The sequence below is a fragment of the Phalacrocorax aristotelis genome, chromosome 6 (genome assembly GCF_949628215.1).
Source record: "Phalacrocorax aristotelis chromosome 6, bGulAri2.1, whole genome shotgun sequence".
NCBI lineage: Eukaryota > Metazoa > Chordata > Aves > Suliformes > Phalacrocoracidae > Phalacrocorax > Phalacrocorax aristotelis.
Window position 1 is genome coordinate 16,733,131 of NC_134281.1, and position 27,848 is coordinate 16,760,978.

Here is a 27,848-nt window from a genome sequence, read left to right on the forward strand (position 1 = left end):
AAGTTGAGTCTTCCATCCTAGCTGCATATAATAACCACCCAGTATCGCTTCTTTCTCATATTAATCACATACATGCTTATACAAAAGCTAAAACTGTCCAGTAGTTTTTATGAGCTATTTATTGAGTTAATTTGCAAACACTGAAGCCCAGTCCTTGGCTATAAGTCACACTAGGCAAATATTAAGGACAAATGCAGTTATTAAAGAGCATGCACTCCAGTTGCAGTCATGTTCCAGGTTTCACATGGGTTCCTCCAGCCTCATGCTCCATGAAGAACCACAGCCCCAGGTCTGTCTTGTATAAACTGATTCATTTATCAGGTAATTCTTCAGTGATGCCGTGCACCTCTTATGCTATCTACACTGAATTAGTGTGAAAGGGGCCTTCCTCTTTGGATTAGTCCATCTCTGCTTTAGTGTTCATCTTTTGGAACACCCTCGCTGTGACCCTGTCTGTCAGAAGAACACTCTTCAATCTATCAAAATCTTTTCCCAATGTCTGACATAGATTTTCTTCTATTCTAGTTTAAAAGCATTACACAATTGGATAATTTATCTTAACGTATATATATAGGTTTGTTTTAAGTATGACTTGCAGCATTTCACTTGAACCCAGTGTTTTATACGGCAGCTTCCCTATTTATAAAACAGAAAGAAAAGAAATCCAGGCGGCAGTGCTGCTGTAACAATTATTTGATTAATAGGCTTGATCTTATTCTACTGAAAACCACAACATCCATAGTTGTGAAGTCCTCAAATAATGTAATAACTATTCATCTCCTTTGTGTCGCTTTTCAACTTTTATATTAAAATGCAATTAATCCTCATCTAAATTACACATCATGCCTGACAAATTCTACATCATTTTAAATTCCATTTAATATTGTCTTCTCACTCACTGCTACACATTGTATCGCACACCCTTACTCAATTCAGCTTGATTTATCATCTTGCAGTCCCCACCCTTCAATCTCATTTCTATGTTTCATGTGCAGCAAACTTCTTATGAATGCAACTGTAAAAGTATCAAAACTTAACTGTCAATTGAAGTAAACTACCACCCTCTTCTCCCTGGTACTGAAATCAGAAATGTCACTGCACTGAAGTACTCTTACATGTGACACTGGGTCACCAGAAATGCTGGGATGAGGTAGTTCATATATGTGACAATAATAGACTAGCGACAGATTTAAAGACCGACCCCTTTCATTTTGATGCTCTGTGAAGAATTTTACATTGGTGGTAGTTACCGAAATGAGTACACTGAAAGAAATGACACTTGTTTTGCTGGTTTAAGTTAAGCCTGCAAAAAACAGGAAAACTTGAGAGTGAAGGAGAACTTGTGAACAGACAGGATTACTGTGCACACATGATACATTGGGCAGAATTGAATGAACGAATGAACGAACTGTGACAGAAACCTAGAAAGAAAATAGGGTAAAACCTACCTTGCAGGCCACTCTGTGAGGGCATAATTTGCCAAAACCAAGAGGTGGCTGAATGCGTCTCAGTAATGTAACCACATCAAGGTGCTTAATCCTTCCCCTAGAACCAACACACATCAGTTACCAAACATATATCCGACCCCACAGAATACACTATGCTCTGCTTTCATTATTTTTACCAGATAAATCTTATTAGAGAAATGATCTAACTTACTTTGCTTCAGGGTCATATTCTGACCATATCCTTTTGAACTCATCCAAATGATGGGGACCCAGAATAGACCAGTCACGTGTCAAATAATCAAAATTATCCATAATGACAGCCACAAATAAGTTTATAATCTAAAAAATTAAGAACAATCTGCCTTAATTATTTTGAAATTCTAAAAAAAATTCAATAAATAAAATAATTTTATAAGGTAGCAGGTTAAGAATTCAAATAAATCAATCTCATACACAATTATTTTTGGCAAATATCACCAAATATCACATAACATTCTTGCTAACCATTTAACTGACTAACTGGAACTCTATCGATAAAGTAATGTTATGATAAGAGTATGATTCTGTCTTACAGTAGTCAGTCTTTGACATAGGCTGTAACATGGTTTTGTTTCTCTTCCTTGATTTGCCAGATCCCACTACATCAAATTAAAGAATGGATCCAATACACGTATTTGACACAGTGTAGATCTCAGGAAACAGTTTTTGTATTAATAGGATTCAATGTCATGACAATAAGACTTCTGCACTTCGACTGCTCTCCTTTTGCAAGGAGAACAGTACTCTGAATAGAACAAATCAATCAGCTTAGATCAGACACCTGCAATGAGGGAAAACATCTCAAAAATTATTTTAGAACAAATAAACCATTATGCCATGGATTAGGGAGAAAGGTTATTGTTCACATCTCATGTGCCACAGTTTCAGCACACTTGCAGAGACATAAATCCAAATTCTGCTAAGTTTAAATAATACAAATAGCATTACTAGTAAGTCAAAGGAATTGCATCTTTATTATTACTGCATATTTCATGATACTATTGAGAAATGCATGCAATAATACCTTATGACAAGACTGTTAGCTTAGCTTTCAAACATGCAACCAACCACTCCTGCATACATGTAGTCAGAAGAATATCTTGCACATGGGAATTTAGAATCATAGAATAGTTTGGGTTGGAAGGGACCTTTAGAGGTCATCTAGTCTAACTCACCTGCAGTGAGCAGGGACATCTCGCACTAGATCAGGTTGCTCAGAGCCCCGTCCAACCTGACCTTGAAAGTTTCCAGGGATGGGGAACCTACAGCCTCTCTGGACAACCTGTTCCAGTGTTTCACCACCCTCACTATAAAAATCAGTGTAAGATAGAGGATTTAGGACTGTGTATGGAAAAATATAACCTTGCAAAAATATATTAGATTGGGATTTCCAGTCATTCTCTGAACCCACTACTCTCTTAGTTCAGAAGAAAGCCAAAATGCCAGAGCTCATTTCTTTTGATAAGCACAAGCTAGACTCACCAAAAATGCACAAAGCATGTAAAAACTGATAAAATAAATGATGGCAAAATTGCTTCCACATGTGTATTCTTCCCCTGGATTATAATCGGATTCTGGATCGCAGCGCTTTCCAGGCAAACATGCCAGCATGATTTCCTGCCAGGCTTCTCCAGTTGCACACCTTTATAAGGTCACAAAGATAAATTAAGCATTATTTGATCAAAATGGATTAAAGATGTATTAATTTGTTAAGTTCTAACAAAATGCTTGGAGCTGTACAAGCACAAATGTGAAGACAGATCATTAACTTTTCAAAGCAGGAACAAATTAAAAAAATACACAGCATGTTTCAGAAATGACAAGCACAAATCTGACATTGTAGGAATGTTTTATAAGGTAGACTAACGCACCATAATGGTCTGCACGTGTAAAATTTCAACCCCAAACTGTGATTTACAAGTTAAACACTTATTGCAGTGGAGCTCCTGTGTACGAAGGTAGTGCTGTGCATGAAAACCTGTCATAAAAAGTTGGAAGTATCTATTTGTAAAAGATTAATTGGCTTTTCCTCAGCATGGCTGAAGAACTGCTTGACTCTCACTTCTGCTATTGTATTTTTTTGCGTAGTTGGGCAATGCCTGTGTACAGATCCATGATTTCAAATATTTACAAGACAACTACATATTTATGAGATTTTCGGCTGCGTTCATTACCTAGTTTCAAAGGTGAAAGTCTTTATGTGCATTAAGGGACTAGATTTAATTGGGCGATGACCCTGGCCTCAGGTAAGGAATGACCTGCAAGTTTTGCCAACTACCTTAGTAACAATGCATAGGAGCCAAGTAGAGTTACAGTGTCACAGGCAAGAGAGGTCTCAAGGTTGTCACCATTAGAGGCATCCCTGTTCCATGTCATTCCCTCTCCTTGCTCCAGGACATTTTGAAGCACTCCTAGCAAATGTTTACCCTCTTCCTAAGCTCTCTAGTGATGGAAATTCCATAATCCCCCTACATCAAGATTTAGCTGCCTTTACCATCAGAAAGTTTTGCCTACTACTTATCTGATATTTCCCTCTCCTGCAAATTACACCCTCTATTTCTTGTCATCAATTCAGCAAATGTAAAAAGGAGTTTGTTTATGTTCACAGCCTTTCACTTTTTTCAAACTGTCAGCTAGCTGTGCTTCTGAAGAATACCGTTAAGGGCACAGTCTTTTTCACCTTTCCCAACACCTACACAGGGCTGACTATGTTTGGGCTCTACCTGAAGACAATTACTCCATAAACGAGATGTTTCACAATAGCTGTAATGAGTCTGGGTGCATATCACTTGATTAGAAGCCTGCTGTGCCATAGAGAGTATGGCTTATCACACTAAATTGCTTCTCACTTGCAAACACATTTTGAACAAACCCATGGTACAAGAGCTACAGACATTTTTGACAGATCAATGAAATAGAATGGGATTAAGTCTGAATTACGGTTTACTCACCTGAAGAGAAGAAGCACAGCTTGGGGGAAAGTCTGAAAATTGTTGTTTCTATTTATTTGATTGTTGTCCCTCATGGCCACTTTCCCAAATACCTACAATAAAATAGGATTGTGGCTTTCATTCTAGTGACCAGAAGCTGTACGCCTTGCAGTCTAAACTTGCTTCAATATGTATGAGAAACACTTTCACAAATAAACTTTCTCTACTCTTTTTAGTTTTTCCTGACAATGATGTAAATGCAGTAAATTTATCACATGTACAAGATAATTCTTAATCATTTAATTTACCATCAATAAACCATCATAATACTAACACATATTCCTGTATTTCAGGTGAGAAAATATTATTTGTTTCCAACTAGCACCTAGACTCCTTTATTGATATTAAGGCCCTATTGTCCTAAATATTGTTCATACTTGTAGAAAATAATTGCTGTCCTGGAAACCTTGAATCTAAATAGAGAAAGAGAGATGCAAAGATGTAAACCAAAGCACAGAAAGTCTGAGCATCCTGTCTCAGCCAGAGATAGAAATGAGGTCTGTTCCTCAAAATTAAATTTCAATTCCTTGGCCACAAGACCATTCTTCTTCCCCAATGTAAGGCACTTATATCCTTTTACAAGACAGTAAAGGCTGTTGCTTAATTTAGAGAGATTAACACCATTACGCTCTGTATCCATGCTGCTGGACTGTAAGGACATTAAGTTGCTTTTGGATAAATGATGAAGAGAGAGAATCCAGAAGCAAAACCACTCCCCTCAGCATATTTCTTCTATCTACCGCATTTAATTAGGACCTCCCTTTGTGCTGATCTGAAGAACCTTACAACTTTGAAAACAAAAGAAAACATCTGTGAAGTTTTGTGGAATACAGAGCTATCCCAAGACCTTATGACAGGTTAGGGGAGGGGGGGAGGAAAGGGGCAGGGGGGAAGAGAACTGCAGCCCAAAATCAGGATACCTAAAAGGAGATTCTACTGAAGTGTTGATGATCACCCAGCCACGCTCCTCAGGCACCTCCTTAGGCAAGCACTAGATCTCATGTGTGGCACAGAGACTACCATGCAACTCAGACTGCGCTCCCAGTCACAGCTCCACGCTCAGTCCCTTTATCTGCTGCTTTCCTGCAGGCTGTGCAATCCCCTCTCAAACCGCTATCCCATCCTCACACTAGAAATGGCCCAGTAGTATGACATTTAGGAACAGTTTCCCTACAGGTTTCTCCTACCTAGCTATCTCCAGTTACTAAGACTGGAGAACCTGTTCTGCTCTCACAGCACTGCTGCTTCTTCATCCAACAGCACATTTTTACATTTTAAGTTATCAAAATCCTTTCTGTGCTTGTACATCTTGTACATATATCCTACTCTCGATTAACCACAGGCTCAGCTGTGCCTAAATCTTTAACTGGATTATTTCCCTAATTCTATTCTTTTCATATGGGAAAAATGTTAAAAACAGACAAACAAAAAAACAACAACAACAACCAAAAAAAACCACCCCAAACAAAACAAAAAACAAAACAAACAAAACTGGAGTTTTAATGCCCGATTCCCAAACAAGTCTATAGCAAGAGAGCATCCATACATTCTCTCATACATACATGCAATGTACATGGAAGAGGAGTGGCTCCTTTCATCAAACAGAGATACTATAAGCTCACACCAAGCTCTTCTCTTAGACCTTTTTGAATTTTCTAACTACCAAAATCACAGCCAAAAAAAATATTTTTACATTACTCTGAAAGCTCTGCCTTATATATAGCACCGCTATCAAAGGAATATTTCAATAAACACAGTAAACAAGTCTCAGAGTAGCCAACACTTTACTTTTGTTAATGCTAAAAAAATTCTGTAATTACCTGCATTCCAATGACAGCATAGATGAAGAACAGCATGGCTATCAGAAGGGCAACATAAGGCAGAGCCTAGAAACAGGACAGGTGCATTGTCTTTTAATAATTTCACACCATAATTTCAATTTCCATTTACAAAAATAATTTTTGCACAACACAGCCTTTTCCAAGGGTTTTCTTCCTATGCAAGTGCTTAAAATGTTACTACCTGTCACTCTTAATATTCTGCTGCATACAACGACACAAGCTTCATTATATTTTAAATTATTTCTGCCAGCAAACCATGGCAAAGAATCATCTTTAGCAGATTTTAATTTATTTTCATTATTGATTCTGACAACACAAAGATACTTCCTTCTATAAGTTACAGAGTTCCATTAACTTCACATTCATCAGAGTTTTCAGGAGCAAGGATTCAGATATCTATTTGTTACACTTATGAAATCAGTTTTACATAAAAAATAGATTAAATTCCCCTTTTGTAGTCATCTAAGAAAATGTGTGGATGTATGAGACCTGTGTGTATCAAACCTATCCTATCCCTTTTAGATATACCAAATATTTTTTAATGAAAAACTGTAGAAATATCCTGGTAACAGCGAATATTAAATGACAAAGAATGACCCACGGACTCAATGAAGTAACTGGTGAAGTTTATTTTGGCATTAGTATGCAAATACATACGCCATTATCGATAGCATGAATTTAAAAAGAAATGGGTTTTGCACTCCACAGGGGATTACTTCATATATATGTATAAATTATTGTAATTATAAAGCAAATTTAAATAATTTTTGCTAACCTGAAATGACTTAATAAATGTCCACAGTAAAGTTCTGATTCCTTCTCCTCTGCTAAGCAGTTTCACCAACCTCATCACCCGGAAGAGACGGAAAAAAGTGATGGAGATTCTAGCGCTGTCTTCAGAGTTCTGAAGAGCATCACGGAGAAGTCAAACGAAATACAAACTCAAGCATGCAACACTTCCAGAAAACAACATCAAATGTAAAGGTGGAGGAGGTAAGATTTGAAAATGTATCTTGAGGGCCTTTTCACCTTGATAAGCATGATATGAAAGGAAAAATTACATGCTAAAAACACAGGACCTGTAGAAATGCTTCACACATCACATGCATTTCCAAGTTTTGTGGTTTGTTAATAAGGGTCATATAGGGTTTGTTTGTAGTAGACTTCAGTAGTACATTGACAATGAATGCAAACCACTTCATAACACCTTTGTAGTAAGACAGTTATGAAAAATACAGAAAAAAATTGGTGGAAAATAGACATGGTAAAAAGAATAAACTCAAGTAGAGGTAAAACCACTGGGGTCAGTTTACTCATCTTACCCCAGACTCATCAGTTGTGACTGTTTCAGTTGGCTTTGGCTTTAAGAAATTAAGAACATCAAATATTAAAATCAAATAAAAGATAAAAAAATAAGTTTAACCATAAACAGAAGGAAGGATATTCTTTATTTCTAAATGTAAATGAACATCTTTGAACTCAATACACTTCCTGAATAAGACATTAATATCCTTATTAAAACCTTCCCTTTAGCATTTCATGTTGGCTGACTCATACTAAAATCTGCTAGTATAAAACATGTTTAAAAGACTCAATGGAAAGTAAATACAAAATAAAATATCTGATCCTATGTAAGCCAAACAAAATTAGCCATTGACTTCCACAGGTTGTATAAAATTGTAGCAGTAAGCCTAAGTAAAACTCAAGAACAAAGCTTTGGGGTGAAACCAGCCTTTCAAGGTCCCTTTTCTGCTGCACTCTTTTAGGAGATTAATCACTCCATCACTGGAATCTAACCATATTCAATAATTGTGGTTTATATCACATCAGGAGCTCCCTTAAATCAAAGTAATTCACTTGAGTTAACTTAGTGATGAACACTGGGTTTTGCAGTGCTTAACAAGGGCAGATTTTTATTCTGGCAAAGTGATAGACAAACATTTGTAGCATAATGACACAAAGGCTAACCCTCCCATAGAGGTGCAAATAAGAAGGCAATACTCTCTCACCATCTACAAAGTACTCATATACCTGGGCTCATGTAACAGGATCAGGCCTGGAGAAAGGGCTTCAGGATTTGATTGACCCTTTTGGAAGTGATCTGTGCAACCCTCAGGAGCTACAAGGAGGAGAGAGGCACACACCAACTTCTTGTTCACAGAGCCAAACTCTATGTCCTGTGAAAAAGAAACTCACTTCTCTCTCTATAATGTCTCCATCCATCTTTGGAGAAACTGTCTCAATATCCTAAATGGTCAGACACATAGCAAAGGAGCTAGCAAAGCTTAAAGGACCAACTGTCCATGCTTGCCTATGCACTGACAGATTCACAGCAGCTTCTCCCAAAATTGAATGGATGCATCTTTAAAAGTTTTGTAACACTAGAACAAATGGGATTCTGGAAGTTAGATCCAAGGGATGGATCTTACTGTCTTGCTTAAAATATCCTCCTTTTAAAGGGGCACCTTTCAACAATTATCATCACATATAGCAGCAATAACCATGATGCCTCCTCAGTGCTGCTTCCAACACATTGTGGATGCATCAGACACACTCTCAATGCCATGCTTCTGAGTGAAATCTCAAGTATTGCTGTTACCTAAGGTAAAACTTGGGGAGAAGGAAGGGAAAAGGAGAAGCTGATTCTGCTGAAAATACTGGCAGTATATTATACAAACACAGTATGGTAAAAAACCAAGACCAGGTAGTACTTTGTTAAAGTTATATCATTAGTGATATTTATTAAAATACTAATTGTTTTGTCTATTACCTTTTTGCAAAACTTATAAAGTATCACAAGGGGAAAATGAGGTAAAAATACCTATACAACTATATGCAAGCTACATAGGTATACATTACTGCCCTGCCAGGATATCAGTATCTTCTGAAACAAAGACTTTTAAAACTGCTTAAGGGATTATTACTAAACTGATGCATGAATATTAACCAAAACCCAGATGTTCTCATTAGACTTCAGTAAACAGAGTATTTGTAAAATCTGCTGTAATGTCTAAGCTTTGAAAGCACTTACATAAAATATACACTTGTATAGCACTTACACAAAAAAATATCCTTCCAATGAAAGACAGTTGCTGCATTAGAAATTCCCTGCATATTTCAACAATTTGAAATTAGACCACAAAAATATAGATTAAGGAGAAATTAATAATCACAAATATCATAAATGCCAAAATATCACAAAACATGGAAACAATCTTGCAAAGCTGTCTACCTACATCAATCACAAACCTGTACTAATGTACACAGACCCACATTGCTATTGAGGTTTTGGTACAGAAAAAAAATTCGTTTTTATCTGAAACTTAAAGAAATTGCAGGCGCCTGAAATTTTGGATTAATCTCTAGTAACTGACTCACGCTGAGCTTGATACTGTCTTAATCAGTGACCTGATTACTTAATGATGAGTGCAAAATCCCTCAACCTTTTTGTTTTGTCTGAAGGGCAGTGAATGTATTTGTGTATGCACAGGACTGTGTAATGCGCACTCCTCTCATAAATGTCTTGGCTTCTTTGTACTAAGCAGTCCTAACTGCCTGTTTGTGACAGCTGATCTGCTGCCGCTGGGAAGTGTTAGAATGTCATACACGATTGATTATAAATTATGGACACTGGAAAAAGCAGGCCAGGAATGAAAAAGGAAAAGGAGAACATCCTGTTCACAAAAAGTAAACTGTACAAAAATACCAGGGTGGAGATTGATGCTAGAAACAAACAATGAAAACAAACTCCTGATACTATAGGATTTTTTTCCTACTGAAGCTAAAAACATTCAACTTCTGCCCATCACTGGCCAAGTGTTTTGGGTACTGATATTTTAAAGTGACTGTACCTAATTCTTTACCCTCTCTGGTGTTTTCCTCTGATACTACAGCAGCTTGGTTTATATTACAATTAATAATTATAATGAAGCTAATATAGTGATATACCACAAAGAAAACATTATTCAAACTTATTTATGAAAGAAATGCTTGTCTAAGAGACAAAGTTAGTTAACATTTATGTGTGTCCATCCAGCATGAAGTAATACTAAGACCCAGGAAACTAAGATTAAAGTAACACAATCTTCAGTAACAATAACAGACAGACTGACAATAGCAAAGAACGTCTGCTTCCTACAGATAAGGAAAAAGTATACACTACCCAAACACATAATCTTTTTTGCAACTTCAGTAATATTACTTCACAGGTACACATGTAAGTAGGTGGCACATTATGTATATTTAGGGAAAGTATTAGAATAGACTTGAGACTGAGGAGGAGGCAGGTTGAGCAGAGTGTGTCTCTTTGGGTGACAGTTGCTGACAAGAATATTTTCAGCAAATAATATTTCCTGTGGTTAGGCAATCTACCAACAGCCTGCTCTTTCCCCTCTACCTTCCACCAATCATTCTAATACTACTCGTGCCCCAAATGCCTGGGGACTGGCTGGTCATTATCATGTTTTGTCCCCTGTGGGACTACGTGATTCCTAAGACGACAGCTGTGCTTTCTAAGATCACTGCTACAAGTCTGGTAATGGGCACAGCTAGAATAAATGAACAGCTTCTGCTTTCACTGCTTGGCTAAGAGATGCACTGCAATGAGGTAAACGAGGACAGAGACTGGCTTAATTATTCTACCTTTTCTGTCAGCCATGTCCCAGCTACACTGAGAGCCTAGTTCAGCAATGCACTTCATAACTATGTAATTTTAAGCCAATTCTTAAATACTTCAAATAGGCAGTAACACATGATTTCTTTTTCTTAATCAAAATTCAACACAGCAGCTTTCTTCCCCAAACAATCCCAACCTTCATAAAAGATTAACCAATGATCAACCTGAATTTCTGCCTCACTGATTAAAATGTTTGCAACCTGCTACCAATTTCGGTCAAGTATTTATTGCTGCTCATGAAAAATTTAGCACATTTCCTAAACAGTAACTCCTCATTACACTCTTCGTATTGCAACAAAAGTTCCAAACAAACATCCTAACTCAAAAAAGCTTCAACGTCAAAACTGTGAACAGTGTGAACCAGATTGCATCATGCATTGAAAGCTCTGCATTTAAGAAAAAATAAGCATGGTAAAAACCAGTGGATATTAGTATACAGTGCTGGTCAAATTCTTCTTTTGTACAGAATGTGCCAAAGGGCATAGAGTATGCCAAAACAAATGAACCCATAATGATGACGCAATCATGATTACAAATACAGAAGGAAACATCCAAATGACAAATACATATGACAACAATAACCTATAAAGGAAAGCATTCAGGTTGCCAAAATATCTTCAGAAATGTGTAGTCTATGTGTGTCTGTATGCATGTATGTATACACATATACGATTTGTTCAGAGAATAATTATTGGAATTCAAATGTGCTAGCAACTGATCTTCATAGTCAGTGTGTGCTGGTTTTGGCTGGGGTAATTTTCTTCACAGTAGCTAGTATGGGGCTAGGTTTTGGACTTGTGCTGGAAACAGTTTTGATAACAGAGGGATGTTTCGTTACTGCTGAGCAGAGCTTACACCGAGTCAAGGCCTTTCCTGCTTCTCACCTCGCCCTGCCAGCGAGTGGGCTGGGGTGCACAAGAAGCTTGGAGGGGACGTGGCCAGGACAGCTGACCCCAATTGACCCAAGTGATAGTCCATGCCACATGACGTCATGCTCAGCATATAAAGCTGGGGGAAGAAGTTGGAAAGGGGTGATGTTTGGAGTGATGGTGTTTGTCTTCCCAAGTAACTGTTACACGTGATGGAGCCCTGCTTTCCTGGGGATGGCTGAACACCTGCCTGCAGATGGGAAGGAGTGAATGAATTCCTTGTTTTGCTTTGCTTGCATGCGCGGCTTTTGCTTTACCTGTTAAACTGTCTTTATCTCAACCCATGAGCTTTCTCACTTTTACTCTTCCAATTCTCTCCCCCATCCCACTGGGGTGAGCAAGCGGTTGTGTGGTGCTTAGTTGCTGACTGGGGTTAGACAGTGCTCTCTCTATTCCATATTCAACTTGAACCAAATGCCCATATACATAATTTAGTAAAAATTTTGAATTAATGTGAAGAACACCAGAGTAGATACAAAAAGTATCCTTTCCCTTGTAAAAGATGTATTTAAAACTCTATGTTCATAACTAACATGTTGAGGGCATAGGGTATTATGAAAACTAATAAATATTGTTGTGCAGTACAGTAACTAAATTATTAGTATTAAAACTTTCATGGAAGCAGCTCAGAAATGTACTTTTATTTCCAAATTAAATATTGTAATGTAGTACATATTTCATATTGCAATAAGAATGTATTTTTCTGACTTATCCTTAAGCCTAAAGAGATATATTTGCAAAAGTCTACAAAATGTATTAACAGTATTAAAAAATATTAATTACTAGCAACAAAGCATAAGTTCTAACATATGATACTGATGCATAAAGTGGGATTCAAACTGAATTGCAGTGCTTTTGTTCAAAATTGGAATCAAGAATCTCTTACAGGAGGTAGATATGAGTTTTTTAAATCCCGTCCTCCGCACAAGCAAGATCCCCACCAGTTACTAGGTGAGTGGACAGCTCTTTAATGACAGGCACCAGCCCTCCCAGCACATGCTCCACTAGTAGTCTAGCAAACGAAAACAGTATCCCACTGTTCACAAGTCAACATTATGCACGGCATAGTGCTGAAATGGTAATAGTGGTGCTCCTTCTTGCCAAACGGCAGCATATCCAGTTCTGGTTTTGAAAGAGTCTTTCCTGATGTATGACATTGCTACTAGCCACTGTTAGTAGTTACGGTAATGTAAGTATTGAATAAGCTTCACATGTTTACAGTGGTGATTCAAGACAAATAGTTTTCCTGAGGGGCTCAGGAAGAAGATAATGCTGTTCCTTTAAGCCCTATTTCAGCAAAGAACTTGAATTTTACTTAACTTCAAGCATAAAATTAGTCCCATAGTGATTAAGCATTTGCGTAAAAGAAGAGGATGAACTCCCCATTTTCTCGACATTTTGGCAGCACATGAATGGTATAAGAAACTTAAATTTAAAAAGTGAATTAAAAATAAAATGTTTGTAACTACTACTGTAACAATGTGATCATGCCTCTAAGTCATCCAGTGCTGGTCATCCAAATGGTTTCTGAGCTGAAAAATAAAATAATTTCTATACAGTCAGGCCAGATTGAGACTTGTTGGTTATTTCCATTTAAGAACTTATTTGTTCAGAATTTATTTCTGATCTATTTATCTCTTATTGTCTTAAGTTACATATGTTCATCTCCCAGAATGGACTGACCACAATATGTGTCTCACAATCACTAATCTGCTTTCTTAATTGAAAAGGAACCATTTTTATGACCAAACAAGATCTTGTGTGTCATGTGAAACTTTTTGAAAACAAAAGGTTACAAAAACGAAAAGTAATTATATAGGTTTTAGTAGTGTTTTTAATTTTTTTATTGCTATACCATATATATTTACTTATATATACTTGCCTCTACAAATTTCTAAAAATAAAATGAACATGAAAACCAATTAGGTTCATAAAAGAAGAACTAGTAACAGGAAGGGATATTAAATGACAGAGTAAATTAAAAAAAAAATCATAGAAAATAGCGTATTGCCAAAATATATGTTGCTCTGAGGTGGTTCATTTCTGGAGGTGGTTACTGATCCAGTCCTTGACGATACTAAGCAGTCCTGTAAGTTGCTGAACACATTAAACATGGATTTCTAGGGGCACCAAAAATACTCAAAACACAGTAATTTCCTGGATTATATGTGAATGGGAGGCTACTGGATCAGAAGAATCAGCCTCAGGGCACCATATACATTATTATAAACATCAAAAAAATAAGAAAAGAAAAACCAAAATAGATGACATTTAATTTCCAGAATTTAATACTGAAATCAAGGTGATATGTAACTAGAAAGTCCAACCCCCTCTGTTGAAAAAAATGGGTCAGATACAAGCATGTTATATACTAGAAGAACTTGCTGGCCCTTGGAATTAGTCTAAATGTACATAGCTAGACTATCAGAATGATGCTGAGTTGTTTCCACAGCATGAGACAATTATATACACAAACTTATAAGAATGTTTAGTTCATCCTGAGTACATTATTGTAGGAATTCATATTCTTTCAAATTGTCTTTTACATTGATCGATTAAGATGGCTGTACTCATGCAGTTTCAACTGCAACAAGATCTGATTTTACATTAGTGCTAGCAATTTACACTGTTCCAGATCACCCCTCAAACAAGCCTGAGCTTCCTCAGTTTAAGAAGTTTCTATAGTGGGAATTTTCACAGGTACCGTTTCAATCATGCTTGAAATCACATTGAAAACAAAGTCTTGTTAGCATCTCAGCAGAGCTGTAGATTTCCCAGGATCACTGTTGGTGTTAAATAAAAAGTACAGGTGGAATGGCACAATTCAGAATGCAGAAAAATATTAAGACAAAGATTCTAGAATACTGAATTTGGATTACAGAAATTTACACAAAACTAATGAAGTAGGAATAATTCAGAAAAATCAAAATGATGAAAGTAATAAAAATCTAAGAAATTTCCCTGGACACTCTGCAGCATTTACTGTTTCATGTTGAAAATGGGAAATCAAGCCCAGAAATATTTTGAAACTGTAATACATTAATGACTTGCACAAACAAAACACAAAAAGGTGGAAAAGACAAGAAACAGACAATACTTAGTACACAAATAGTCTGCTGTGCAGTACTAGAAGACATCAAAGATGAGCCTTTTTTCTCTAGTGAGTATAGCATGAAAAACCAAGAAATTACAGTGCTAGTTCTTGACTGTGGTGTGTAATTTTCCTGAAGATCACTACTTGATCTCCAGAATATTTTCAAGACAGTTGTATGAATTACTAAAATGACAGCGCTCTTCACAGCTGAAAGCTCAGCAGTCATCAGTTACAAGTCATGCTGTCAAATTAACACTGTCCATACAGTGTTGAATATGGGGTTAAATACAGGGGCATCTTCTATGGTGATGGAAGTACATTTGAGCTATTTTTCAGTCTCTTCACAAACAAGTACATTTTGCAGTTATTAGGGAAACTATTCTAAATGACTGGTCATTTTACGATCCTCAGATATTATGCTCATCTACACCAGTACTACTGTGAATGGAAATAGTGGGTAAATTGTAAATACTTGAGCTGAAAGTCTAAATCCAAACTCTTCTGGAAAAAAAAACCCAAACAACAACAACAAAAATTAGAGGCAGCTTTTAAAAATCCGCTCCATTAACTGTAATTATACTTTGAGAAATGTCTCAATAGGACAGTGCAGTTCTGTGCTGGCTGACTCTCCTTGTCAGCTCAGGTTCCTTCAGTTTACAGATAGAAAGATCCATCGCCTGCTGAGAACTGAGCAAAATCAGTCTGAAATCTAAGGGTCAGGCTAAGGTCCTTCTGCTTCCACATTACCACACCACTCCTCCACTGCTCTTTCCAGTAATGCAGTTAGTTATGAGATTCTCATAGTTTATCGTAAAATCGGCCTTAATCAGCCTTAAAATTATTTTCATTGTATTTATTCTTTGAGATGACAGTGTAGAATTTGCAGCTTTGTAAAGAAACGTGAAGTCTTTAATGAGGGCTAATAGACTCTGTTTGCTTGAGGATATTCTGCCATCTTAAAAAAAAATAAAAGAACACATTTGTTTTCTATGGTTGAAATGCATTTATAATAGGTATTACTATGCTTACCAAATAGACGAAACCAAAGAAGATTAAAAACTATGTACATCGCTGTTTCTTAACAGTAGCTACTGCCACTAACTCATGTTGTCTGTGCCAACGCTAATATGCTCTGAAGGGAGACCTGTATTGGGCACAGTATAAGTATTTCCTTTGGCAGCAGCCTTATCCACTCATTTCTGCCTTACCATGGCCCACCCTTTTGCCAATACTTTGTGCTCAGCACCTCATCCAGCCAACTGTGAAGTCTTCGAACTCTCATGCAAGCACGGCTCACATAGTTATGGGGGTAAGAAGCGCTGTGGGCAAAGGCTGCTAAGCTCACAGAGATGCCAAAAGACATCCTCATCAAACCACGGCCTCATTCAAGACCAGCCTGACAAATCCAAGCTGCTAGTGGGTGGTCTGTTGATCTGAACAATGCACTGAAAGCCAAAAACTGTCTTCTAGACAGATCTTGAGTATTGTGCTTTTTCTTTTCTGTCGTCCTGGAATGCCTGGAACAGATCACAGTTTTTTTCAAATACAACTGATCTTCCATGTTCCTGGGCAATTTTATTCTCATGGTATTCACAGTTCCAAAATCAAGCTACTGTCTAAATGGAGCAAAGGGTTTCTGCTATTGACTGGAGGAATGTGATCATAAGAATTGGGTTCCTGACATGAACCACTTTGGAAAATAAATTTTAAAGTGTGTTTTCTGTGAAAAACTATTGCCATTAAACTGTAATGATAGCCACAGGATGGATTTGCTTCCCCAAAATATGATGAGATAGTGCAACTTAAATATTCACCACTTAAGAGTATTTACTCAAATTTAAAAGTATTTTGAAAGATGATGCATATTAAATATCCCCACTGAAAAGAAACCAGTTGGGTAAGTAATAAAATCCACTGGGTCAAAAAAAGATGTCTAGCAAGTAGGTTACTAAAACAGTTAAGAGGAAAGGAATGCTATTAACCAGCTCATAAACTGTGACTGCTGTAGAAAAACATGCAAGATAAATATCTTCAAAGAATACCAAGCAACTATTTATATCTGCAACTTTCTCTGATGAATCTGTTCATTGATACAGGGAAAATATGTGAATGTTGGGGATCTCCTGCATCATGGGTATTTCTGGATAACTTAGTTCTCAGAATGATGAACAGGTAAGACCCTCATCAGGTGGAACATGCTAACCTCACCTACTGAGTCTGTGTGCTCCCTGAGCATTTTCAGTGCCTGGGTTGGATCCAAGACCTTCTTCAGCCTCCTTTTTTGAGTTCTCAAGAAGCATTAGAGAGAAGAGGCACTTTCCTCTGAAATTTGATTTTGACTAGTTAAACAAAGAAACGTGTAAGTATGGGAAGCACTTGCATATCGGCTACAGAACTGGTATGTATCTGGTTATCTTTCATTTGGCATTTTTGTGATACAGCTCTCCTTGTTAAAGCCAGCAAGTCAGGTAGAAAACAGGCAAAGAAACAGTATTTCCCTTTTTTTTTCCTTGGAAAGGGATTTCTCTGTTATCCAAACACCTATATGTGTAAGGGCCATCAGTCAAAATTTTGGTGAAAAGATGGAATTTTCCAAGTACTTTAAGAGTAATCCAAATTTCAAACATTTACTGCAGGATGGGAAAAGCAAAAGGAATAGGAAAAAATAAACATATTTTCTACAGCATGGAAAGCCTTACTTTCTCTCTGTACCCTTCTTCTGCTACCTCATGAGATAGGAATGTCAACATCACTGTAAAAACCAAACCTTCCACAATAAAAAATATCATTATTTGTTAAACTGAGCTACTGAAACAACATACAGAATCTTGAATTATCTTGGTCAAGCTACCTACAAAAATCACTGGTCAAATAGCAAGAGGCTTAAATCCATTTTTATACATAAAATGATTTAAATATTTTCTGCACATATATAGAAAAGTGTAAGTCTCATTGCCTCACTATGCTATGTGCATGTGCAACTCTATGGGTACATACATTTATAATAACAGCTTGTATAAACATCTATATAAATGTTTTGGTCCTTGATTCCAGGGTAAAACATACTTTTCTAAAAAAGGATTTGGGGGGATAAAGTTTACATTTTCTGCATTTCTTGATGACAGCAATTACTTTTTAGTGCATGAACAGTTGCTACTTACATTAACTTCTGTTATAGCAATATCAACGACGCTACCAACAACAATTAAGGCATCAAAAGTGTTCCATGCATCAGTGAAATAGTGCTGTTAGGACAAGCATTCAGCAGAAAGAGAGCAAGAGAAAAACACAAACAGAAAAAGAGAAGAAAAGGACAGTGTTATAACACAGAAACACTCTAGGCTTCTCTGATGTACCACTATACAATCTAATCTTTCCCTTCCATAGCTAAAAAAAAATTGGTAGAAAAAAAAGGCTATTTATTTCCCATATCAACATAATTGACCTATAACTGGTCTGTACTCAAACTTTAGAAACATCAGATCAAAATCTGTGACTTGTCCAGATGATGGAAATAGTGGGGAGACAGAGAAAGAGAAGTAGGGACTGGGGAAAGTAAGCTGGGATATACTCACATCAGCTTCACTGAGAACGACGTCTACTATGCTGCCAATAACGATGAGGGAGTCAAACGTATTCCAGGCATCACTAAAATAGCCCTGAACAGAGCAGGCAGGGTGCAAACGTTTGTGATTACACATGAAATGTCAAATATTTGCATACTTCTGTTTAGTTTTGCATAAACAGAAATTAGTTAAACAAAACCTGTGGTCTAATGAGAAAACAAAACAAAACAAACAATATTGCCTACTGAAGGAAAAGCAACACATATGTGCATGTGTGTGTATATATATACTTTATATATATACATGTACAGACACACACACAGACAGGCACACACACGCGCACACACACGCACAGTACACATGCATAATACACCATCGTATAAGCACAATGTTGGCAAGCAAGCCATCATCATCATCCAAAACTGGTTTTGGACTTCTAACAAGGCTGAAAAATTCTAACATATATACCCTTACAAGCATGACAAAATCCCTTTAATAATATTTCTACAGGACCAAGCCAACTGAAACCTCTTTAACATTAATGACTTTATGGTAGTCCTATCTAAGTGACTGGTAAAAATATTCAAAGGGTCAAAGCTCATCACTGGTTAAACATGCACAATTATTAACATGGAACTGTGCATAAATATTAGAGAACTGACTTAATCCTCTATTCATAAACTAGCTTTAATATAGGAACTGTCACTACATTTCCAGACAGGGCCTGATTCTGTAACCAGTGAAGTCAGTGCTAGGAATCACAACAACTTGAACATTAAGTTCATTAAAAGCCTTCCTTAATGCTTTTAATGCAGCCAGTCCAATGTCTGAAAATTCATTTTCATAAATTGCTTAGTTACCCTTCCAACATTTTATGGCTTTAAATATATACCCTAAGCGTGTGTTATTGGCACACTGCTGCAAATCATTATAAAGTGCTATCATACAATCAGCTGTCTAGTGGCATCAAAACTGCATGTTTGAGTAAAAAGGTGTTTCAGAAGAAACCTTGAGGTAGGTTCCAGGATCAATTTGCCACTGGGAACAAATCAAGATTCATATTACTCAGTTGAAGGCAATAGATATGTAGGCTTTGTGCAAAATGTGGATTTTGCCTAGTTATTACAGAAATTCAGAATTGCAAAAATTACTGAACTTGCCCTTTTTCTCATTCGGATATATTTATCAGCCAACCATGACTAAGGAATGTGCACTACATGATAAAGACTGAAATGTACATTTTGTACACATACGTTCTAACTTCCTGGTAATTTATTTAAAAATATAACTCGTCAGACAGTATCGAAGCTCTAAAAAATCAATTTAGCAAAAAGCTTAATACGACAAGTGTGCTAGTCTAACCTTATGTCTAGTTACACTTATTATTACACTGTCTACTGTAAGATAATCTTTTAGCTGAGCAGATTAAATTGTTGCATGTGTTGTTAGCACAGAAAAAATCAGCTACAAATTTTTTTTAGAATTGGACAATATTTTTCTCCACATTTTTAAATTGTTAGAATTTCTAGTAACTTCACAGTTTAAAGGTTACACTCAAGTGCATTACTATTTGAAAAAAAGCTAATCTCATGTGAAAATTTGCTCCTGGAGACTATGAGAGAGAGCTGCTACAGAAGAATTCAGCTCTACAGAGTATTCTAGGAGACTAAGCACTGAGCAGAGTCAGGAAAACCTTGTTATGTTTCTAATGCTACTCTCTTTTAGCTCTTTTAAGACACAAATTACTATAATCATTCCCTCATTTAAGGCAGGGGCTGTAAGAGGAAAATAGATCAGAGTACGATTATCACTACAGCCCTTTGTGCCGCATGCTTTGGGTCTTTGGGGTTAATCTTCAATTCCAGCCTTGGGGCAAAAGTGAATGTTTGTGAATTTGGCCTCCTGAACAAACGCATCCATTTTTGCGAGCTCCTGCACAATTCCCTATCACTCCTTCCTTACTCATGCCACTTCACAAGAAGCAGCCATTCCCAAAGTTTCTACTGAACTTCATGCTGAACCACCTCAACAATACTGAAATTTATAATCCTAAAGAGATTAGCAGCTGCCAGCTAAAGAAGGGGAGCTACTCATAATATTCTTATCATTCATATTCCTTGTTTCTCTTATTTGAAAGAAGTATCTTTCTTGATTTTAAAACTGCAATATTTTTATATATACATAAGAGACTATTGGCAAACAGCAAACAGATAATCAGCACAATCCTGAGGTGTGGTATCCACCTTTCTCTACAACAGGAACCAAAAAAGGTCCTCCAAATACAAGTTAATTTCAGCTATAGAAAAAGTGACTTTACTAGACACGCTACAATGTAAGGCACTGAAATAACAAATTCACATTTTGATTCAACACAGCTAAAATACTTTACACATTTATTTTATTAAACCTTTTCCATCAGTATAGACAAATATTGTTCAAAGTAATATGTAAAGCAAAAGCATACAAATAAACAAAAAAACTAAGAGAAAATAAAGATGGTTTTGGAAAAGGGAGGAATGGACAAGTCACAGCAAATAAACATCATGCAAATAAGTTGCTTTCACCACTGCAATGACCCAGGATCAATTCACTTACTAGCCATCTTTCTTTTTTTCTCACAAAAATCTGATGTAAAACGACATGGAAAATCATTACAAGTTTAAGTAACAGCTAGCTATCATGAAGCTGTACACACGGTATGTGCTAATGTATTACTTTAGATTTCATAGCTGTATTTTGTTTTGTACTGTACTAAACCATGCTAAGTAACATATTTTAGCAAATGTGAGGAACAATGTGAAGAAAAAATGCCTGCTCTTTTAACTTACATGATGAAAAATTTGTTCACTGAGAACTGCTGAAGGATTAAATCACAAATGCTGGGGAATGTGCAGGCATAGAGATTTAACACCAAAATATGTTTCTATAGATCTACCACATAAAAATTTTAGTTATGTCAGTACTCTGCTGAAACGTTTAGGGCCTCATTCTGCAAAGCACTGTGTGTTTCAATCTCCCAGTGAAGAAGTGTGCCAGACACTCAGCATCACCTTTAATATCTATCACTTATCCAAGTTTTCTATATTTCAGAGCTGTAAGGCAGTCTGCAGTTCCTTGGTTTTAAACAACAGAACATCATAGTAAGAGTATCAGTAATTTATAGTAGCCTTAAGTTTGCATGACCAGCGAAACCAAAAGACCACAGTTTTCACAGGATTTTTGTCAACGTATTAAGGGGACACTGTCAAGCAGTTGAGATAAAAACTAACAGGTTTTTATCTATTGTAATTTTTACAGAGTAATGGATTTTTTATTTGACGCTTCGAGCATCTTTGAAATAATTTTTTAAATGAACAAAATTAATAAATAAAACTGTCTATTCTGCCAGACTAGACTAAGAAACCTGCCAGTGACGTTAACATAGAGGAAATTAATCAGTCTTCCCTCATGGACCCTAAAGCAAAACCTTAAGTTAGGTTTCAGATTGTTCCTACCTTTTTTAAATCTTAATATGAGTTAAAGCAATTTGTTGTTGTTTTCAGCATATATCTGGTTTAAAATTTAGATTACAGAAGACATTCACATTCTACTTAAGACTGCTACCTGATTTGCAATTATTAATGAACTATGTAATATATGTTGCAAACAGGTGTTTTGTAAAAGAGTATCTGACAATTTAAAAAGTTACCATCTTCAAAGAATAAGAGGAACAACCTTAAAGATATTTAACTCCTTTCCTTTTCTGTTAATTAATCTCTGCCAGAAGCCTGGTTAATATTATAACCTTTTAGCCTTGCCCTGCTAATTAATCGTTAAGGTGTTCTGCATCTGTGGGGGAACGGAATTCAGGAAGTTAAGACCTTTCACTGACAGTGTCTGCCCTTCAAACTCTCAGGGTTCAGACCCAGGGATCTCTCACAGTAAAAGCATCAATCAGATAGAAAGCACGTTGCAACAGAGTTAAAACTCAGATTGTACGAAGTCTTAGAGACCAGTATTAAGACATTGCATATGATAACGAGTAGGAAGTCCATTATACAAGTGGAGCACTGTGATCTACACACTCATGATCAGACCACTATATTTTGCAGTAGCTGGTTTCTGACTACAGTTACAAGTGCATGGAGAACCATACAAGGATTCACAATCTTCTTTCGAAGAGCAGATGATAAAATGCAGCAAAATCTTCTGAAACTTCAATGTGAAACAAGGATATAGAACAGGAAATACAAATCAGGAAACACAATCAGCAAACTCATGACACTGTGGTCAGCATATTGAGCTATGTCCTCTGGGGCCTCATATTCTGTTATTTTTAATGTGAAATACTAAGCATTTAAATAAGATAGGTAACACAAAAATACAAATAAATTACTTAATTAGAAATGTACAATGGACTGGACAGTGCAGAGCAAGACTATGGGATTGCGGGCAAGCATTCACCCACAACTCCACACTTCACATCTCAAGTGGTGTATGATTTGTTTACTTCTGCAGGCAAATACAAGCTAGCTTTAAATCAAGTAGCTCAGGCTCTACAACGAAGCTCATGAGTAAATGCAAGCTGAATAAATAGTTCTGAAAAGCTGGAAAGTAGTTACACATCTTCTCCATGCTGAGATCTGGGAAGCCATGACTATGTTGCTCTAAGTATCAGAGCTAGCTTGTTCAAAGCAAGAATAACACTGCCCACACAGCCTACAGTCATCCAGTTCCCTACTTAACACTACGAAAGGGCACTGTTCACAGCCAATTACAGATGCAGAAATTCTGATTACTTTAAAAGAAGGGCAACGGAAAATGAGAAATACCAGCCTTAGATGGTGAGATCAGTAAACTTCAAACGGCATGGCTGGCTTTTTTTCAAATTCCATATATAACGAGTGGCCACACTTTACTTACTTACATAGATATCAGGCCAGAATAAATATTGAATTTATTGTACTGAAAAGAAAATTTAGTATAGTTTGTCATTATTAACTTTTGCACTGTCATAAAATGGGCATGAGAACTGAACAAGAAGACTGCATAACTGTAGCAGTCTGATTTTCGTCTTTTTTTTCAATTAGTAATTATACTTATCCATTTCCCTTGCAAATCTACTTTTGAAAATGTGTCTGGATTATTCATTTTGACAGTGTCCCTTTAAGGCAAGCAATCAACTGCTCCCTGTGGGGCCCTCTACCAAATAGCATCTATGTATAACTGAAAACAAAATCTGAAAAGGCTATTGAATATGCAAATTATTTATGTGTATGTTTGTAGTACTTGGCTATATTTTATAAAGTAAATAAATAATTTTGCATTGTAGAATAGGAATTACAACATAACACACAGGTCTTTACTGGAGATCAACTTAGCGTAAAGTTATGAAAGTTGCACCATGAATAGGAGAAGTGGTAATACTTGTAACAGAAAATTATTTATCTGATTTACAAAGGGACATTTTCATTGCCTCAAAATATTCCAGATCTCAACCACCACCTTGTAATATTTTTTCTGATATCTGCATTTCCTTTCTGGGAGTTACATATATACATATTATCAGATTAACATTTCTATTATGATTCCACTGATAGATAAATGTGGGAAATATAGGTTCTTTTTGTGCTTTGAGTAATACATAGCTAGTGTGAAACTTACATTATACTTAATTCCTGTGGTGATGACCTAATTAAATCATATCTAAAACTTACCTTGGGTTTGAATGCAATCAGTTTCAAAACCATTTCAACAGTGAACACGCCTGTGAATACCATATTCATAATGTCCATTGCATCATTGAAGAGTTTGGACTGTCCATAGTGCTGTGAATGAAAAATACAATACTTTTAAAAGTATAGGCTTTAATATTTTACGTGACAGTAAGATAGCCTAAGACAAAGCTGGCAAAAATGCAGCACAGGAAAATATTTTCTAGTAGTATTTATGATGCACACCTATATACATACAAGATCAGCTGAATACCTCTGGTCAAGAATGGACTTGTTTAAACCTATTCTGTTTAGGTACTAAGTGGAACACAATTGTCATTCCTTTACATCTGAAGGGAATCTCCAGAGAGATGGCTTAGAGAGGAAAACTGTTCCCTCAAAAAAGGAGTATTAGACATCAGCAATTTCCCAAGTTTCATATGCTTGGTTTTAAAATCACATAACCTTGTGTCACACCTGCTTAGAAGGCCTGCAGTATGTTAGTCACAGAATAACATATTGTGTAGGAGTGATATTTTTCAGAGGATACACTGCAGGCCAGTTTACTGAAATAAAGTAGAATGGTTTTATAAACTGAATTTGAACCATTATTTTTCTTATCAAAATCTGAAGTACTAGGGAAAAAAAAGAGACAATGTGGAAAAGTAGACAAGAGAAATAGCTGGCAAAGAGATGCATACATAATGTAGAAAAATTAGAATAATAAAAATACATATACACACAAAAACCCCAGACATGCAAAAATACACACAAGTATATAAAGACATACAGCTAATATATGAAAACATATTTGCAGGAGGTTTGCATTATCACACAAAACTAGAGTTGCTCCGTATATTAAGTTTTGAAACTTCTGAAGAAGATACAGACACAGAAGATAGAACTGTCACCAAATGGTTTGGGTTGGAAGGGACCTTTAAAGATCATCCAGTCCAAACCAACTAAATATGAACCAGTACATATACAAAATGAACACAGAATAGTTAGGGAAATTACACAGAGGTGAGGTAATGCTTAAAAGCACTGCATAAAAGAATATATTAGATAAAAGAATCTAAGGGGCTGAGAGAAACATTTGCTAACAAAATTAGACTTTTATATTCTCTTCAGATTTTTTTGCACATGGATTATCTTGGGAACACCCACATATAATATAAATTAAATTACACTGCAGGTACAAAACAAAGCTCAAAGATCTTGATTAGGTTAGGAAGACCTTTTTCAACAACAAGCTGTTTTAAGCAATTTTACTTCAGAGAACCCATGAACAGATTAGAACACATCACAGAAGAGCACTATGATCAGAGGTGTGGGGTTTTTTTAAATTTCACTTCATAAAAAAATACAGATTGCCATAAATTAAAGGCATTATATCATCCATTCCTTCCCTGCAATTTATGCCAACATTTCAAAAGAGCTTCTGGTTTTCCTACCTGCATTGCCAAGCAAAGTGTGTTCAGCATGATGAGGACAAACATAATGTATTCAAATCCAGTAGAATTCACCACATACCAGAATTTGTACTGGTAAGGATTTTTTGGAATATATCTACGAAGAGGACGTGCCTTCAAGGCATATTCTACACACTGACGCTGTAAAAGCAAATACATCAAAAATTGTCAGACTACACCTAACAGTTAATCACCAGATAATATAATTAATAAGTGCAAATTGTTAAATATAAGTCTTAAAAGCAGACAGTCTATCTACTTGACATAGGGGGTTTTATTATTAAGCTTTAATAAAGTAATCAAGTAGCTCACCAATCCTCACTTGGTTATTTACAACTGTACCTAATCATATACACTACTCAGCCACATACAATGAATCAAATAATGCTCATGGAAATTCTGAAGTGTTTCACCTGTATACAGTGTAGTAATATACAGCAGTATACCGCAGACTCTATCTATGTATATGCATAGTATATAGCATGACTATTAATAGCATGACTATTAATTCATCTGGCAGTCACACTTTGTCTTTACTAAGCTTTCAACCACCAATGTAACTGCATAGCATACAACCCTAGTGCCAGCAAAATAAATAGAGAGGAAGTGTTATTCCTAATAGTTCAGTTAAATTGCCCAGCAAAATTATGTCACATATGTAGGAACACCATGGATTCATCTCCTACTCTATTAGTGCCCAAAATCTTCATGTAAGCTGGGCCTTCCACTTGTCTTTTGAAGAATGCTTATAAAAGCTGACTGATACGGCACAAAATGAGGAGTGAATGCTGGTTGAGGTTTCATGATTAATTTTAAATGAAGGATGTTACAGTTGGACACGAGTACCTGAAAAAATCATGACTGGTGACTGATGAGTTTCTCAGTCAAAGGATTAAAGAGCAAAAGGGGACAGCTTCATTTTGGTTTTGGTTTTGGTTTTTTTTTAATTACTCTTTGAAACTGAATATCCCCTGTGAATTTCTAGATAAACAGAAAAAAAAAAAGAGGAGTAGAATATTTTGAACACTTTCAGACTATTCAGGGCAAAAGATTTATTTTCCTGTTCTTACTGTATACCCTCCCTCTGCCCGTGGATAAGCTGGCAAGTGCTGTATTCTGCTTAATGTGACAGCAACAAGTGAGACACTAAGCTAACAAGCCTAATGTAACACCTTTCATGACAAAAAGATTGATATGTTGGGCTTACTGAAAGAGGAACTTAACAATGGCCTGAATACCAGTTGATAGTATGTGCTAGTTCCACTTTTTTACTAAGATATGTGTTTGGTGCCCTCTTCTGACCCAAAGCAGAAAGTAAGCTCTTCATGCATAAATAAAAAAGAATACTTTCAAAAGTTAAAAGTTCATTATTTATTTTAACCTGATTTTTGTCCAGCTCACAGTTCTTATACTCTTGTTCTCCCTGTTCTTGGAATGTAACAATCACAAAACCTACAAATATGTTCATCATAAAGAAAGCAATAATGATGATATAGATGATGAAAAAAATTGAGATCTCCACTCTGTAGTTGTATACAGGTCCCATGTTCTCGCCATTCGAATCAATGGCTTTGTACAGCAGCCTGAAAAATGAACAAAATTTTATCTTTATTAGTATTAAAATGTCAAAATAGAGTAAAATATGCAGACTCAGAGGACAGATTTCAGAAATGGTCTGCTGTTTACTGTTATCTTTTTCTAGTTACTGAAAGTGCTTACAAGCATATCAAAACCAGAAGATTCACACCACACATTACATGCTTTTTTCCAAAAGAATACGACGAGACGTTTGTATTCCCCCTGCACTCCCCATCCCCCAAGCTATCCTCCAAGACTTTTCTCATTTAGGGAAATAGAGAGGGGTAGTTTGCCCTTCCTGGGCCTCTCTAAGCAGTGTACTACTGCCCAATTTTGTAGTATTTTACTCAAAGGCCTAAAATTTTCATATTGGTATTAAAGGGCATCGATGGATAAACATCTAAAAGGATTACTTCCATTACAGCTAAAGAACAGCTTATTATAGCAAAAGTAGCTGAAAGATTAGGAAACAATGTAAAAGAAGTTTTCCCTCTATAGATACAGGTGAATGAAAAAATATAGG

At 36.2% G+C, this 27,848-nt stretch overlaps 1 protein-coding gene across 3 annotated transcripts in view; it reads right to left on the reverse strand.

Annotated features, from left to right (window-relative positions):
- The window catches only part of CACNA1D (calcium voltage-gated channel subunit alpha1 D), a 205,120-nt gene that overhangs the window by 36,014 nt on the left and 141,258 nt on the right, over positions 1 to 27,848 (reverse strand). For 2 of the 3 annotated variants that reach the window (XM_075096186.1, XM_075096184.1), the window contains exons 27-36: positions 27,129 to 27,330; positions 25,730 to 25,888; positions 24,279 to 24,389; positions 18,592 to 18,675; positions 7,094 to 7,222; positions 6,298 to 6,363; positions 4,439 to 4,530; positions 2,970 to 3,129; positions 1,660 to 1,787; positions 1,449 to 1,545 (exon numbers count right to left, since the gene is read on the reverse strand). In XM_075096186.1, the coding sequence (XP_074952287.1) occupies positions 1,449 to 1,545; positions 1,660 to 1,787; positions 2,970 to 3,129; positions 4,439 to 4,530; positions 6,298 to 6,363; positions 7,094 to 7,222; positions 18,592 to 18,675; positions 24,279 to 24,389; positions 25,730 to 25,888; positions 27,129 to 27,330 (1,228 nt within the window). Of the gene's footprint in view, positions 1 to 1,448; positions 1,546 to 1,659; positions 1,788 to 2,969; positions 3,130 to 4,438; positions 4,531 to 6,297; positions 6,364 to 7,093; positions 7,223 to 7,640; positions 7,680 to 18,177; positions 18,262 to 18,591; positions 18,676 to 24,278; positions 24,390 to 25,729; positions 25,889 to 27,128; positions 27,331 to 27,848 lie in introns of all 3 variants that reach the window. The other variant, XM_075096187.1, reaches the window with a different exon arrangement.